A 17,382-nucleotide genomic window follows, 5' to 3' on the forward strand; every position below is an offset into this window, starting at 1 on the left:
TGTGTTGTGTTTGCTATTCATTTTAATTGGGTCGCCTTCCATGGTCCCAAGATTGTCTCAGTAACAAGGCCAAGGCGAGGCACGCCCTTATGAGGCAATGCGGTTAGGGCCTACCAGCGCAAAGAAGGACTCATCTCAACAAACAGCTACCACACCAACTTAATGATGACAGAAGGGGAACATACTCTGAAAGCTGCCCTGGTTTTAACGGGACGGAGTCGGCCCTGGCATTAGCCCGTCAGCCATTTCTGCTGGGTATCACCCCTGCATACTCAGGTGACAATACCACGACTAGCTCAGGTTTCAAACCGATCCATCCAATAGTCCAAGCTATGTCCGTGTAGAGCAAAGGTCAAATCCAAAGGCCGCAGGTCATTTAGCGTTATCCAGGATGCACCGCGTGGAGGCGAACCTGATTTTCATACCAAAGATATAGACTAATACAGAATATTATTATTTTCTTATTATTTAATTTCTCCATTCATTCATTAAACTTCACTGGGATTTAGGAGTTTTTGGTTGGCAGTGAAAATTATAATAAGAATCTTTTAACAGAAATATAAAAGATCTTTGAAAATTTCTGAAACTTAAGTTTAACATTATGTTTTTCATAAATAGTGTAATATAATAATACTCCTATTAAGTATGCAAATAAGTTTCTCGTTGCTATTTATGGTCTATGTGTACAAAAATCGCGTATTATTTGGTAAACCGATTCATTTCAAAATGTTTTTATCATGTGCGAAACCAGACAATAATTGCGCCTACTCTCCATGTAACTGAATATATAACTACATCAGATCGTTTTACCAGGACCAATAACGATATCGGAAAAAATCTATGTAAAAATAGAGACCATAAAATCTGGCATTTTTTCATCCACTAAAATTGTGAACCTACCCGGTTAACATAATAGATATAAAGAGATTTAAGTCTTTGACTACATTGTGGTTACGTGTTTATTAAACCTTCAGATATCTCGAGATAATTCAGACTTCTTAGATTGTTACGATTTTAGTTCACTAAACTCTTTTTTATCTTTCATTTATATTGTATTTAATTTCTCTAATTTTATATTTTTAAATAGACAACTTTCTTCGAAATGTCAAATGTTGTTTTTCTCCGCAACGTACGATAAGGAAGTTATGAATTTCGCTCAGCATATAGTACCTGATCCTACTATTATACGGTATGTATGAAAACGTATACAATGTGAACCATATGTATTGTTATGTTTCACTGTTTTAGACTTATGAGAGAGCAAGAGTCGCTAGAAAATATAAAGCAATATTTTGTGAAATGTATGAATGAAGAAGACAAATATAATGCAATTCAAAATATTTATGCCGGAATAACAATAGGTCAGGCTATCATATTCTGTCATGTATGTATAATTAAAAACACTTTAGAAGAAAATAATAAAATTTGTTTAGACTCGTAAAACTGCTGGATGGCTGGCAGGAAAGATGTCATCGGATGGCCATTCTGTTGCTGTACTATCTGGAGATTTAACGGTGGAACAAAGGCTTGCAGTTTTGGATCGATTCAGGGCTGGTCTCGAAAAAGTTCTCATAACGACAAACGTACTCTCAAGAGGTTAGTTCGAGCTAAATTTTCGTGTGTCAAGTAACATTCCTCAAATAACAGTTGCGGTTATGTAGACCCATAAGCTTTTAATTTTATTGAATAAAAAACGACTAGACTAGAGATGCACTTTCGCTTTCCTCACCCAATTCATTAATCGGCGGTTCCATACCTTCGGAATTGGCTCAGTTTGCAATAGATCAATATTTATTTGTATTTTATTACGTAAAAATCTTAAAGCTCAATTTCATTGCGAGAATACAGTTAAACATATAGGATACCTAACATGTCTCTCATTTTCGCAGGATGCCCTCCCCGAGGCAGCTCCTCCATCGTTCCTGACATTAAATCTTTAATTTCAAAGAATTCTTGAAGTATGAGCAGGATTTGAAGGTATATTCATACTTGTATTATTTTGGAAATCAAAAAATATCTGCTGGCATTTTTTGCATGTGTTTTACTGTTTACCCTACACACTTTAACATATTTACAGAGCTGTGAATAAAGTACTGGCTATCAAACCTTTATTGCACAAAATGAAATGAGCATATAAGTTAGATTATAATACCAACGCAGTGATCGCATACTTTCTATTTCGCGAAGAAGTACTTAATTTAATGCACATTTTTTTAAAATTGCTAAAAATTTATATTCCAAATAAGTTGGCTACTTGGCGTAGTGGCGATTACTTAACAATCTTGCGATACCAGTCGCTGAGCAACGAACATGAAAATTTGCTATACGCAACCGTCTTGTATTATGTATAATTTATTCCAAAGAGGTCTCCACAATAATATTTGTTCATTTAATACTTTATTAAAACACACTTTTCGAATAAAATTTACTTGCCTTTCATAAAATTATTGTTGAGATGCAGTTTTTAAGCAATGCTTATTAACATATTAATTTTAATAATTAAGATCGACATTTTTCCCAAGTTCGGTTGTTGTAGCGATGATCTAATCTCTGCTTGGGTGGGTACTTGAGGATTTTGTTGCGGCTCTATATTTTGGCTGTCTTATGCAGCGAATGAGCCTGTCTAGTTTTACACCAAAATTCTTAAAATTGTTGACAGCCGGAATTTTAATGCCATCGACTTTAATGGTAAGATCCAATCTGTACTACTTCGCCCGGTTCGTGAATATGGCGCTGTGGATTTAGTTCTGTGGTGGTGCTGTGCACTTTTCGAAAGCCATGCTGGTGGTCTGCTGGGCTCAGGTAGTGAGTGAATGTCGGGAGTAGCAAGGTCTCAAGTGTCTTTACTACTGGAGAAAAGAGAGTTATCGACCTTGGGGAGATAGCTTACTCCCGTCGAGCCTAAATGTTTTAGCATCAGCATGTTTATTCCATCAGGACCAATGGGTTTAGACGAACCTTGTTGATGACACTCTGAAATTCCCCCTCGGTAAAAGTGCCGAAAAGTGCAGTGTGAATTGCCGGCTGAAATAGCTCGCGCACTTCTTCGAATCCGAGGAGGCATGGCCATTGAATTGAATTTGAAATCGTCGTCATGTCTTTTCGGATCTTCCAGAGCGTGGTGCATCTTTGACATCGAAATTACCGGAACGTTATCGACGAAACCAAAATTGCGCATGATTGACTGTTACACATTTTCAGCCGCCTGGCTTGCGTTTTAGTCCTTATCGAAGACACAATGTACAATATAGCTATTTTCGCTTTGCTAGTGTTCATTTTTGACGTGCGCTCTAACAAAACTGAATCAACCAATTACAAAACTGTCAAAAAAGCTTTTTTAGTCCGAAATGTCATCTTCCTAACGCCATCTAGCCGAACCCGATCGGATTTATTTTTACTATACCTAATATAATTAAAATAATATTTATAAGTTACTTTATGACTCGGTGAATTTCGCACCGCAAAAAAAGGCAAAAAATATAGTTTATAAAAAAGCTTTACGTTAATTAACTGTACAACCAGCCACAGCAGTGTCAACAACAACAATCCTACAGATTCACATCTGTATTTTAAGCTTTAGGTTAGGTTAGGTTAGGTTAGCGGGTCGATCCTAAGAAGGATCACACTTGGACAGCTTAAACGCCGGTTCGTTGTGGTACCCAAAACTCCTATGAGCCGGATCAATAGACCCTTACATGTCGACAAAGCGCTTTGTGCCTATGACAAACTTGTTGAGATGGCCAATATCTGTTTCGGCCAGATCTTCTGGACCGCCAAAAGTATGATTGCCGAGATGTTTCAATCTCAACCTAGCAAAAGCCGGACAATGGAGGAGAAAGTGCCGGAATGTTTCCACTTCACCCTCCTCCATACAGCTTTGACAACTGCCATCGGGTAGTATTCTAAGCCGCACCGCATAAGTTCCCATTGGACAGTGCCCAGTGAGAACTCCTACCATGGCGGCGAGGTGAACTTTGTTCAAGGCGAGAAGATCCCCCGACCTCCTGCGCTCCACTCTCGGCCAGAAGGATCGCGCAGGAGCTGGTCGCCGACCAGCGTCTGCTGAGCTCCTGCGAGGTCCATTGGTCCAGAGCGAGAATGCAAGACGTTAGTGGAGAACCAACTCGATCCCATTCCGATGTGAGCGGGGCAAGGGTACCCCCCCTGGCCAGCTCATCGGCCTTGCAATTCCCAGCGATTCCTCTGTGACCAGGCACCCAAACGAGCCTGATATTGAAGTAGCCTGATGCTAATTCTAGCGAGGACAGACACTCCTTGACTAGCTTTGAATGCACGGTTCGCGCACTCAGGGCTTGTATTGCCGCTCTGCTGTCGGAGTGAATGCTCACCTCTCTAAACGAAGCTACACTACGTAACAGTACTTCTACCGCCACCTTGAACGCGGCCACTTCCGCCTGAAAAACGCTACAGTGGTCCGGTAGCCTGAAGCAAAGATTGACGGAGAGCTCTTTACAGAAAACCCCCCCTCCAACTTTCCCTCCTAGCTTCGACCCATCCGTGAAAAAACTCACCGCGCCTCTTTTCCAGCGGCTTCTTCCCCTCCACATCTCCCTCGTCGGGATATCAGCAGAGAAAAAGCCGCCACGAGAGGCCTTCGTGACGCAGTGATCCAAATTTTCAGGAATGCAGGTGAAGGAGGAGAGAATTGCGGCGTGTCCTTGTTCGGACCTCTTCACAAGCCCAGCTTCTCTGAGCCTAATAGCACACCTCGCAGCAATGCACCTACCGGCAATGTCCACGGGTGCTATATTTAATATAGCGTTGAGAGCTATCGTTGGTGTGGTTCGCAGTGCACCGGAGATTCCGATGAGCACCGCTCTTTGAACTCGCTCAAGCTTTTTAGCCAGGGTAGTCTTTTTGAGCGCCTTCCACCAGACGAACACACCATAGAACAGTATTGGCTTGACTACGGTTTCGTAGAGGCAGAACACCACCTTTGGTGAGAGTCCCCACCTTTTCCCTATAGCTCCCCTGCAGCAGTATAAGGCGACCGATGCCTTCTTGACTCTCTCCTCGATGTTCGGCCTCCAAGAAAGCTTTCTATCCAGGATGAGCCCTAGGTATTTCACCTTATCAACAGGTTGAAGACGTGAACCCCCGAAGGAGGGGAGAGGCACATTTGGAATCTTATACCTCTTAGTGAATAAAACCATTTCGGTTTTACTTGGGTTGACGGCTAGGCCGCTTCTGTTTGCCCAGTTGGATACCACGTTTAGGTACCCTTCGGTGAGCTCATAGACGGTATTCAGGAATTTACCTTTAACCATAAGAACCACATCATCAGCATAGGCTATCACTCGACAGCCTTGCTCCTCGAGTTCTATAAGTAGGTCGTTTACAACCAAGATCCAGAGCAGAGGGGAGAGTACTGCTCCTTGCGGAGTTCCCCTATTTACCTTTCTGGTTGACTTAGCACTACCCCACTCCGCTACGACTGTTCTGTCGCAGAGAAGACTGAAAATGAGGTGTTTGAGGTTCGAACTTCAAACTTTTCGAGGGCTTTAACCACTGCCTCTGGCCGAACGTTATTGAAGGCCCCCTCGATGTCGAGAAAGGTGCCCACTGCAAATTCCTTTTGCAATAGCGCTGTCTCCAGCCATGACACTACATCATGCAAAGCAGTGTCGACCGACCTGCCCTTGATATAGGCATGCTGCGCTCGTAACAGTTTACCCCTCGGTATTCTGCACCTGATGTGCAGATCCATAAGTCTCCAGCGTTTTTAACAAAAACGAGGATAGGCTGATGGGTCTGAAATCTTTTGCACCGACATGAGAGCTTTTACCGGCCTTCGGAATAATCGCAACCTTAACCTGTCTCCAGGCCTTCGGGACTTGGCCCAATCTAACACAGTTCGCGTAGATAGGGGCCAGCCAGCTGCATGACACCTTAACCGTTCTTTGTAGTTGCGCCGGTATGATGCCATCAGGACCCGGGGACTTAAAGGGCTTAAAAGATTTCAGCGCCCAGGTAAGATGACGCTCATTTAGAAGGTCCAAGAAGGCTGTACAGCCTTCCTGAAGCTCCCCCAGTGGCACTTCTTCAGCAAAGCGATTTCGTGGAAAATGAGCATCTAGGAGTAACCTCAGCGACTCCATGCTACTCGTAGTCCACCCGCTATCTGCATTTCTTAGATACCCCACCGGAGTAGGATTTTTCGCAAGAATGCGTCTAAACCTTGAGGAATCGTGACAACCCTCTACACTGTCGCAGAAGGCTTTCCACGAAGCCCTCTTGGCTTTCTTCAAGTCGGACTTGTAAATGGCCAATCCGGCCTTGTACAACGCCCAGTCGTCGCTAGAGCCACTTTTACGGGCTTTATTTAAGAGTCGTCTACTCGAAGATCTGATCTCCGTTAGCTCCGAAGTCCACCAAAGGGGTTTCCCTCTACTTTTCTGAGTTTTCAGAGGTCAGGAGCTTTCAAGAGCAGATCTGCTGACAGAGCGGAAAACCTCGACGAGCTCCTCAATCGCGTCCGCAGATAGGATCGAATCCCTGTCAGGCGCGGTTGGGAGAGCTGATCGAAGCTTCCTGCAATACAGGACCCAATTGGTATTCCTGAAGTTTCTGTAGGTTCTATGCTTCGGGCGCGAGGCGTCCAAGCTAAACCCAATATATTTATGATCAGAAAAGGAGTGGTCGTTTAGAACTCTCCATTTCGAGATCAAGGGAGCAATTTCCCTAGAGGCTAGCGTGACATCAAGGACTTCCGCCCTGCTAGCTGTCACAAAAGTAGGGCAGTTTCCCCTATTACAGATAAAAAGGTCTACATCACAAATGAAATCAAAAAGTGACTCACCTCTTGCGTTTGTATCCGAGCTCCCCCAGACGGTGTGCCTTGAGTTGGCATCCGAGCAAATTAGAACCGCGGCTCCTTTGCGTCTGGCCTCTGCCAAAGCCATCCTCAGCAAGTTCGGAGGTGGTTCCACCTCGTCGTCGTGCGGCATGTAGGCTGAGACAAGCCAGCTTTACAATGTTGACAAATTATTGACATTTACCCAATTGTTACAGATTCTTCGGCTTTATAAACCGGTCATCAACCCAATCTTCGGTTTATTGCCGCCATCTTTTCATCCGGTATGCTTCCATTACTCCATCATAGGACAGTTGAGTAAAATAGCAGTTGTTTATATCTCTCACTACCTCATTCCCTTATACCTTATGGATCTCATGCGCGCTGCTGTTATGATCGATGCGCCCAAACTCGTTCCATTCTATGCCTATCCACTTTATTGTAATTCACTGTAGAACGCAAAGCTGTCATCCCCTTACGACTGTTATTATTATCATTCTCTCGCTGGTCATCAGTGCGTTTAGCGAAAGTTTTCGTGAACTAATAATGGTAAATATAATGATGACAGAACGACAAACAAAATTTTTGTTCTCGTTTTTGGTGTTAGCTTCAACGCACTTTTCATATATTCAGGATATGACAAACCTTTGACAATGACTTTGACAGTTTATATACGGGCTCAGATCGTGTAAAGAAAACTTTTTCAGTATATTTCTGACTGCATCCAAGACAACAACCAAATGCCATACATGTTTTAAATCTAGAAACGTGATATTCGGACAATTATTGATTCTTATAAGTATGTTGTCGATTCCAAACTTTTATTTAATCTAGATCTATCGGGCAGATTCTGTAATTCCCTTTCGAGTGGATTTTAACAAAGCCACTTTTAATCCAACATTCGGTGTTCTATATTTCACTTTCACTATTTAATTTCCTTATTTTTTTAAAATGAATTCCGAGTGGAAATGAGCGTTTTGAAAAACGAATATTCAGTTCAAATCAATTGTATTAATTTGGTGCGCGCAAACATGTAAGTGCTAAATTTATACAGAAAAAATATTTAAAATAGTAAATTTTGATTATAAAAGTAATTGTTAGTTAATAAAGCGAAAACATAAGGACGTAGAAAAGGGAGTATTTTTTCTACATGTGGTTTTCAAGAAGTAATAAAACGTATATAAGATAATTTTATTTCCATAATTCCATTATGTTTTAAAAATGATTTCGGACAAGTGACCGCCGCGAATAAATTCCAACTGAGAGGCCAAATTTTAGACCACTTTTTATAGCAATTGGGGCGATGGTTTCTGTCCTTACACGAGTTCAATTTTGTAAGCCCGCAAACTAAAATCTTCCATAAAGTGGATGGCACTGATCCAATTATTGCGCGCGATGGCTGATGGACTCATTCGGGTCTTCTTCAAAACTCTGCTCCTCTATAACAATAGCGCTTTCGGTGCGCTCTGTACGGCGTCTCTGAGGTTGCGTATTCTCAACTAGAGTAAACGTAGTATGAAAATGATCCATGGTTGCTCGAATTACCTCCTCTGTGGGGCGATTATGTCGACCGAATATTCGACGTCGCGCGAACCGACCAATTATTTTAGTAACAAATTTTAACGATTTTCAAAAGTTATTCCTGAGTTAATCTCTTCATCACAAAATGGCAAACCAAACTGAGTATAAGTCAATTAACAGCTGTTAAAAATATCAATTTCGCAAAATTTTTTGCCTCATTGAAAACAACATGTCTAAGAACAACACCCGTTACATGATCCACCTGGAAGAAGGTAAAACCAGTAATTTTGTTTTTCAAAAGATGTTCTTTTAAGCTAATTTTTCATCAGGTTTAGATGGATTGGAAGGCTTTCATTAGGAAAAGATTTGTTCACAACATTTCTGAAGCTAGACAAATGGGCCATTTAATAAATTCACATTAACCGCTTCAAATAATTTCTTCTGCATTCAACTCATCTTCCATAACAATCGTTGCAATTTTATTTTGCGCACCCGTTTTTTATTATTAGTGTTAAATTTTATTGTTTGAATAATTTGAATTCATTTGTATGACGTAAGCATAACGACAACTATGATACACTGGCCTTCCGCCATACATAGGTGTGTAAATCTGATTAATCATATTTGGTCGTTAATTGTTGCGACTTTTAAATTAAAAAATCAATTACTTACAATTGACAAAACAAAAAAAAAATTCAAAAAACAGATAATATCTCGTTAATTCTTTTTCGATGATCTCAGTATTTCGGTGATGATTGTTTAATTTCGGATTTTTATAATTTCCACCACCGATAATGATTAATTTTATATAAATCCTCGCTAATAATTAGATTTGAACTAAAAACCATGAATAATTATTTGAGATTTTTTTTTTTGGTCAAAATAATACTCGTTTTTAGATCACAGGTTTCTTATGCTAACTTCGTAGCATGTCCTTTCAGAACAAATCTCAAGGATCAAATTTATGTTATGGCATTGCCTTTTCCGCCCCTCCGAAAATTAGAAAAAATAATATCATGCGTAATTATTGAGATAGGGCCGTGAAATTTCACACACAGGATTATGTCCTGGTTTGCATGACTATATTTTATCGTTATCGAATCCAAAACATGAAAGTTATTCCAAGAATTGTTTCTGTCGCAAATATGGGTGTTATCAAATTTTTGTGTTATTCACAAAAGAGAAAAAGAAGATATATGTTACTTTTTTCTAAAAGAGTATACAACGAAGTTAGCAAAACACTTTATAAAAAGCGTACAATCAAAAGTTAGCTTTATTTTGTGCAAAAACGAAATAAAAATCATAAATAATCTATTCTATTAAAAAAAAAAATTAATATCATAATCATTATTTGATTTCCATAAATAGTCATTATTTGTGATTTTAAGTTTTTTTTTTGCTCAAATATAATGATTATTTACGATTAATCAGGAGTGTTGTAGAAACTGATAGTTGTCGGAATCAGATTTAAAATGGATAAAAACGTAGAAAGTGTCATGAATTCAGATATTATTGGTTTGACGTTCAAAATAGAAATTGTATCGGTTTTAGGTGTCACGGAATCCAATTTTATCGAGTTTATTATCAGAAACAAAACAGGAGGTCAGTCGCTGACAGATTTGAAATGTAATACTATGTTCGCACCGAATTGAAATCCTCTTGAAAACACAATTTGTGGTTTGTCAACCAAAGTCGTTCTGACCGACATTGTGTGTTTTCGATGAGTTTTCGTTGACAGTTCACACATGTTTACATTTGTTATGTACCCTACAAGAACAGTGACGGTCATCTGATGGGTAATATGACAGTCATAGCTGAAAAAATTTTGTCAGCGCGCACAACAAAGTTTCTAGCCTTTTCTTGATCCTTGTTTTTTTTTGTTTGTTTGTTTTGATTTTTCTGAGTCATTGCTGACCATAAATCCGTCATAGCTGAAAATTGTCAGTTATGACTGAAACGCTAACAGAAGTGAAAAATTCTTTTGCGCAGTAGATAATATAATTTTTATTTCTTTAATAAATTTCAAACTTTTAATCAAAAATAGTAATAATAATATACTTAAATATAAAAAGGAATGCAACAAAAAATATAATAAAATATGAAAATATAAAAATAAATATTCACTTGATGCCATCTCCTCCTCTCAATAGGTCTGCGTACGCCTTTCTCCAATCAGTGGATAGTTCTGAATTTAAAAATGCAAATGTAAATTAACAGTACTGACATATCAAATGTGAGTGTATTGGTGAACCCATCAGCAGTTTCTTGTAGGGTATGTTTAGGTCAATTATGGAATGTAAACAAATTGTCAACTGACATTTAGGGCTGGCAAAATATGTCTTCTAATAATATCGATTAAACTAGAGAAGGCACCGATTATAATGAGTGGAATGTAAGTTCAAGGGGTTTTCAGCGAAAACTGTGTTCTCGTTTGACAGATTTTGTATGTATGATAACACATATAACAAGTTTTCGCGTGAAAACCTCTTTTGTCTATGAAAACACGAATTTTGTGTCGAAATTATTTATTAATTATTATTGTTACGATTTAATTTATCTTTATTTCTATAAGGGAAAACATAAAACCAAAATGTCATAATTGTTTAGTTTGTGGCAAACATCCAGAGTTTTTATAGGAAGCCTTACAAAACGCAAAAAACGTAATTTAACTCCCAAATGCGTCTTTATTCAGTCGATAATGTGATATAAATCGGTAAAGTAAGCATGTATACAAGCATACAAGTAAATGCAAGCCAAATTTCACATGCGATTCCCCTGGTACATCAAGTGGATTACGGTGATCTTTTAATATAATATTTTCGTTGCTTTTTTATTCCAATAAAATAAAAGCTGAAATATCGGCAATCGTAAACTTTAGTGCACTTTGTTCAGTATTTTAAATTTATCAAACGTTCCGAAATTCATTCATTTGCAAGTTTTGTCACATTAGTAAACAGCTGATTCGAATATTGGTATTGCGTATTTTCGAAAAGACGAAAACGAGTTCTGTGACACCATTGAAATCCAGAATTGGTTTGCAATTGTGACAACTACGCGAATCTGTTAGGATTCTACCACACCCCTGTATATTAATCAAAATTAATTATTATTGGTGAAGAAAATCGTAAAGCTCAATATATAATCATTATTACGTCACATCATTAATTAATCATTAAATCTTGTTTTCTCTCTGATAGTAAAAATCGACAACTATCAGGTTTAGCAACTACCATGATTATATTGTTTTTTTGTTTAAACGCAAAAAAAAAAAAACTGATACAATAGTTGGCGGCCATAAACTCCCTGCCATTTCATGCAATAAAACATACTTTAGATCCAATGGGTTCCTATTGTCACCCATTTGTGAAGTTATATATCATTCAATCTTTTACTTAAGATTGCATTTCATTCATTTAATGTACGAGTTTAATTTTACAAGTTCATTTCGTCTAGGTATTGACATTGAACAGGTTACGATTGTTGTTAATTTCGATTTACCCATGGATGCAAAGGGGAACGCTGATTGCGAAACATATTTACATAGAATTGGTCGTACTGGAAGATTTGGTAAATATAAAAATTTACATATACAAATTGCAAACAGCTTTCATTTCGTAATATTTTTCAGGCAAAAACGGTATAGCAATTAATCTGGTTGATGGAGAGAAGTCTATGAATATTTGCAAGTACATTGAAAACCATTTTAAAAAAACTATTCAGCTTTTGGATACAGCCAATTCAGATGAAATTGAAAAGATTGGATATTAATAAAATGTTATAAATTACGTATATGTTTGTGTTTACTTGATTCAAAAACTCACATTTGTAGTAATTATTTCCAACAAATTGGAATTTGGAAAAAAAAACATATGGACGAATAGAAAAAACATTTGTTATCCTGTAGAAAATAGGAGTCACTTCCAAAACCCAATTTTTCCGTTTATTGCTTCAAGTTTATTTTTAATTCGTTAAGGTATGCATATTTGTCCATTTTGGACTCTATAATTTCCATTCGACCAACACCACAGCAAAACCTTTTAAAAAGGCTACTTTTACGAAAACAAGTAAAACTATAACTTTCCGACACTTTTACATTTGGTTATATGATTATGCTCTAAAATTTAGTATATAAAAGTGATTTTTTAATGAAAGAAAATAGAGAATAGATATAATATTAGCGTTTACACAGACTTTTTCTGGCGAGAGTATGCATTTAAGGTATGGAAGGACTTATAATTCTAAATAAGAAAAAGTATGGTACACCAGACGTCCAAAGCTAGAACTTAAATTCATAAAATTGTTCACATATTTTCTGCAAAACAACAAATAACGACGTCAGATACAATTGGGCGTTATCATAGTTTTTCAATTTTTTTTTCTAAATTTCGATAATTTCTCTTTGACGTTACGCTATATGTGACGAATACTGTAACGGATTTCTTAATAAATCGTCTACCTTGTAACTCACTCTTGAGTTCGATAACCAGATTGTTAAATAAAAGTCCCAATTTAATGGCTATACACATTTTTTTTTTAATTTAAACAACTTATCACTCGTTATTCGCGTTTACACCTAATTGCTTATAGTTCTTTATTAAGCAGCACTCTAATCGAAATTGTGTACCTGCTGTACAATCCGGCAGCCCGTATGTTGTAGATTGTAAACACAACTTCGCCACTCGAAAAGTCTGGTAACTACAATTTCGCTGTCGAGTTGATTCCAGCAATTTATCGTCGATTCTATTTTCATTAGACATATTCGCAGTACCAACCGCTGCAAGGCTTTCCAGACGATACACTTGCATTTTATTCCAATGTCCAAGGTTAATGATCTGTATGTGCTTCACTACCATGGCATGTTTTCCTCCGTTGGCTTTAATTACAAATTGTAAATCAATCGGTAGCCAAAGATTATTACTAAAAATTACCCTTGCTGGAGTCTGTCCTGTTGTTTCATGTACAGCAAACCGATAAGCCATCGGGAACAAGGATGGGTGCTTTCGAGTTATGTAATAATTACAGCAGTACAGCAACTGTGTTGACTATTTGCTGATGTGCAGACAAAAATTTAATGTTGCCGATTATTTGCATAAATTGCGCGCAAAAAGTGACAGTAGAACGTGATGCTGCTGCAAGTGTTGCCATAAACTCACGCAGAACGTATTACTTTGACAAACTTGCAACACTGCTGTCGTGATTGCCATCTCGAACGTACCCGATATATTGGTATCCCAATATTTTTGATACTCGTTCACACTTTCGTCAAATGTTCTTCCAACTTTCGGTTGAATCGTTCTACCATGCCATCATACTGCAAATGTAGTGCAGTTGTACGGGTTTTCCGAATACCCTGATTCTGGTACAATTACGCTGATTCAAAACTCCTCCCTTGTTCAGAATGAAATTCTATTAGAATTGTTAATGAATATGACCGCTACTGTTTCTGCCTCTTGGTTAAGAACTGCGTATACCTCTGGCCATTTGCTGAAATAGTTCATGACTACCAAAACATACTTGTTTCCTAACTTAATGGTGGGAAATGGACCAGCGACATTCATTGCAATTCGGTCAAACGGCACATCTGAATTGTACTACTTCATCTGGCTATGACTCCTGGACCTCGGCCCTTTAGCTGCAATGCACTCGGCACAATTGGCGATCCACTCCGTAACTGATTGATGACAATCAACCCAATAAAATCGTTTTTAAATTTCCCCTAGGTTTTAGTGAAACCCATGTGTCTTCCACTTACTTTCGGAACAATCATCAGAGCTCGTGACCTTTGCCGTACTTCGCTTTCCCTGCGATGCAAGCACCCAGACACTTCATACTATTCCATTGTGTCCAATACGCCTTTGCGACTGGACATTATGCAGCTATTTCTTCTCTCGTTGAACGTTTATTCATCTCCAATCCATGTATTACACATTTCAAATCTGGATATTCTTGCTTTTACATTTCCGTTGTTCCTCCTTATCCCAGTCTGGTATGATTGTCATTAATCGGACATCTATAATTTCTTGTTTAGTCTCAGCTTTTGAGCAATGTCTGCATTCGAAGCTACAAGGATGGTGGGACATCGCATCCGCATTTCCATGATTACTACCTTTGCGATGTTCTATAGAGAACTTAAGAGTCCCTCAATATATTGTGCCAACTTTCCCTCTGAGTTATTGAAATGTGCTGCATGTCATTTTAATGCTGCATGATCTGTCCTTACGTGAAAACTTTGGCCATAAAGGTACTTATGAAAACGTTTGCTGCATTTCACCAACGCCAGTAATTTCCTCCGAGTTACACAATAATTTCTCTCTATCTTGCTTATTGTCTGACTGTAGTACGCAACTACCGTCCCATGCCCACCAATGACTTGTGATAGAACTCCTCCTACTGCATACCCACTAGTATCCAAAATAAACGCTGATCCTGGGAACGTGTATGTTAACATTTCCGCAGTAAACTGCCGTTTCTTCAGCGTTTGAAAATCCACTTCCTGTTCTTTATTCCAATCAAAGACTCTGTTCTTTTTCGTGAGTTCGTGAAGGCTACTAGCTACGATGACAAAATTTGGAACGAATCGTCGATAATAAATATGTAGTCCAAGGAAACTGTAATTTAATATATGACCCGGCGAATTTCACACCGCAAAAAAAGAGAAATAATATAGTTTATAAGAAAGCTTTAAATGAACTAACTGCATAACCAGCCGCAACAGTGGCAACAACAACAATCTCACAGATTCACATCTGTATTTTAAGCTTTACAATGTCGACAAATTATTGACATTAATCGAATTTTGGCATTATAATCTATTTCCGTATCGTTAGAGATTGATCTCGTTCTAGGTTCACTGAAGCTTTGCATCTGCGGAATCAATTAGTTTCATTTTCCCATGCGCGCTGCTGTTATGATCGATGCGCCCGAACTCGTTCCATTCTATGCCTATCCACTTTATTGTAGAACGCAAAGCTGTAATGCCTTTCCGACTGTTATTATTATCATTCTCTCGCTGGTCATCAGTGCGTTTAGCGAATGTTTTCGTGAACTAATAATGGTAAATATATTGATGACAGAACGACAAACAAAATTTTTGTTTTCGTTTTTGGTGTTAGCTTCAACGCACTTTTCATATATTCAGGATATGACAAACCTTTGACAATGACTTTGACAGTTTATATACGGGCTCAGATCGTGTAAAGAAAACTTTTTCAGTATATTTCTGACTGCATCCAAGACAACAACCAAATGCCATACATGTTTTAAATCTAGAAACGTGATATTCGGACAATTATTGATTCTTATAAGTATGTTGTCGATTCCAAACTTTTATTTAATCTAGATCTATCGGGCAGATTCTGTAATTCCCTTTCGAGTGGATTTTAACAAAGCCACTTTTAATCCAACATTCGGTGTTCTATATTTCACTTTCACTATTTAATTTCCTTATTTTTTTAAAATGAATTCCGAGTGGAAATGAGCGTTTTGAAAAACGAATATTCAGTTCAAATCAATTGTATTAATTTGGTGCGCGCAAACATGTAAGTGCTAAATTTATACAGAAAAAATATTTAAAATAGTAAATTTTGATTATAAAAGTAATTGTTAGTTAATAAAGCGAAAACATAAGGACGTAGAAAAGGGAGTATTTTTTCTACATGTGGTTTTCAAGAAGTAATAAAACGTATATAAGATAATTTTATTTCCATAATTCCATTATGTTTTGAAAATGATTTCGGACAAGTGACCGCCGCGAATAAATTCCAACTGAGAGGCCAAATTTTGAACCACTTTTTATAGCAATTAGGGTGATGGTTTCTGTTCTTACACGAGTTCAATTTTGTAAGCCTGCAAACTAAATTCTTCCATAAAGTGGATGGCACTGCTCCAATTATTGCGAGCGATGGCGGATGGACTCAGTCGGGTCTTCTTCGAAACTCTGCTCCACTATAACAATAGCGCTTTCGGTGCGCTTTGTGCGGCGTCTCTGAGGTTGCGTATTCTTAACTAGAGTAAACGTAGTATGAAAATGACCCATGGTTGCTCGAATTTCCTACTCTGTTGGGCGATTATGTCGACCGAATATTCGACGTCGCGCGAACCAACCCATTATTTTAGTAGCAAATTTTAACGATTTTCAAAAGTTATTCCTGAGTTAATCTCTTCATCACAAAATGGCAAAATAAAATGAGTATAAGTCAATTAACAGCTGTTAAAAATATCAATTTCGCAAAATTTTTTGCCTCATTGAAAACATCATGTCTAAGAACAACACCCGTTACATGATCCACCTGGAAGAAGGTAAAACCAGTAATTTTGTTTTTCAAAAGATGTTCTTTTAAGCTAATTTTTCATCAGGTTTAGATGGATTGGAAGGCTTTCATTAGGAAAAGATTTGTTCCATAACAATCGTTTTATTATTAGTGTTAAATTTTATTGTTTGAATAATTTGAATTCATTTGTATGACGTAAGCATAACGACAACTATGATACACTAGCCTTCCGCCATAGGTGTGTAAATCTGAATAATCATATTTGGTCGTTTATTGTTGCGACTTTTAAATTAAAAAATCAATTACTTACAATTGACATACATAAAACAGATAATATCTGGTTAATTCTTTTTCGATGATCTCAGTATTTCGGTGAAGATTGTTTAATTTCGGATTTTTATAATTTCCTTCACCGATAATGATTAATTTTATATAAACCCTAGCTAATAATTAGATTTGAACTAAAAACCATGAATAATTATTTGAGATTTTTATTTTTTGGTCAAAATAATACTCGTTTTTAGATCACAGGTTTCTTATGCTAACTTCGTAACATGTCCTTTCAGAACAAATCTCAAGGATCAAATTTGTGTTATGGCATTGCCTTTTCCGCCCCTCCGAAAATTAGAAAAAATAATATCATGCGTAATTATTGAAATAGGGCCGTGAAATTTCATACACAGGATTATGTCCTGGTTTGCATGACTATATTTTATCGTTATCGAATCCAAAACATGAAAGTTATTCCAAAAATTTTTTCTGTCGCAAATATGGGTG

The 17,382-nt window shown here is 37.7% G+C and overlaps 1 protein-coding gene and 2 long non-coding RNA genes across 4 annotated transcripts in view; 2 read left to right on the plus strand and 1 right to left on the minus strand.

The window, feature by feature from the left end:
* Dbp80 (putative ATP-dependent RNA helicase Dbp80) overlaps positions 1–12,124 on the plus strand; it is a 37,592-nt gene extending 25,468 nt beyond the window's left edge. For both annotated transcript variants that reach the window (XM_014240393.3, XM_070110590.1), the window contains 5 exons: positions 1,088–1,189; positions 1,249–1,384; positions 1,434–1,596; positions 11,789–11,902; positions 11,964–12,124. In XM_014240393.3, coding sequence (XP_014095868.2) covers positions 1,088–1,189; positions 1,249–1,384; positions 1,434–1,596; positions 11,789–11,902; positions 11,964–12,103 — 655 coding nt within the window. In that variant the 3' untranslated portion in view covers positions 12,104–12,124. The remainder of the gene's footprint in view (positions 1–1,087; positions 1,190–1,248; positions 1,385–1,433; positions 1,597–11,788; positions 11,903–11,963) is intronic.
* On the plus strand, positions 1,603–4,016 carry LOC138857583 (uncharacterized). The gene is made up of 2 exons (XR_011396706.1): positions 1,603–1,977; positions 2,078–4,016. It is a non-coding gene; the product is annotated as an uncharacterized lncRNA (long non-coding RNA).
* Positions 10,853–15,871, minus strand: LOC118680239 (uncharacterized). Its single transcript, XR_004975736.2, has 2 exons — positions 13,264–15,871; positions 10,853–13,208 (listed from the first exon to the last, which is right to left on the minus strand). It is a non-coding gene; the product is annotated as an uncharacterized lncRNA (long non-coding RNA).
* Between the last annotated feature and the right edge of the window lie 1,511 nt (positions 15,872–17,382).

This window comes from Bactrocera oleae, chromosome 5, assembly GCF_042242935.1.
Source record: "Bactrocera oleae isolate idBacOlea1 chromosome 5, idBacOlea1, whole genome shotgun sequence".
Classification (NCBI taxonomy): Eukaryota; Metazoa; Arthropoda; class Insecta; order Diptera; family Tephritidae; genus Bactrocera; species Bactrocera oleae.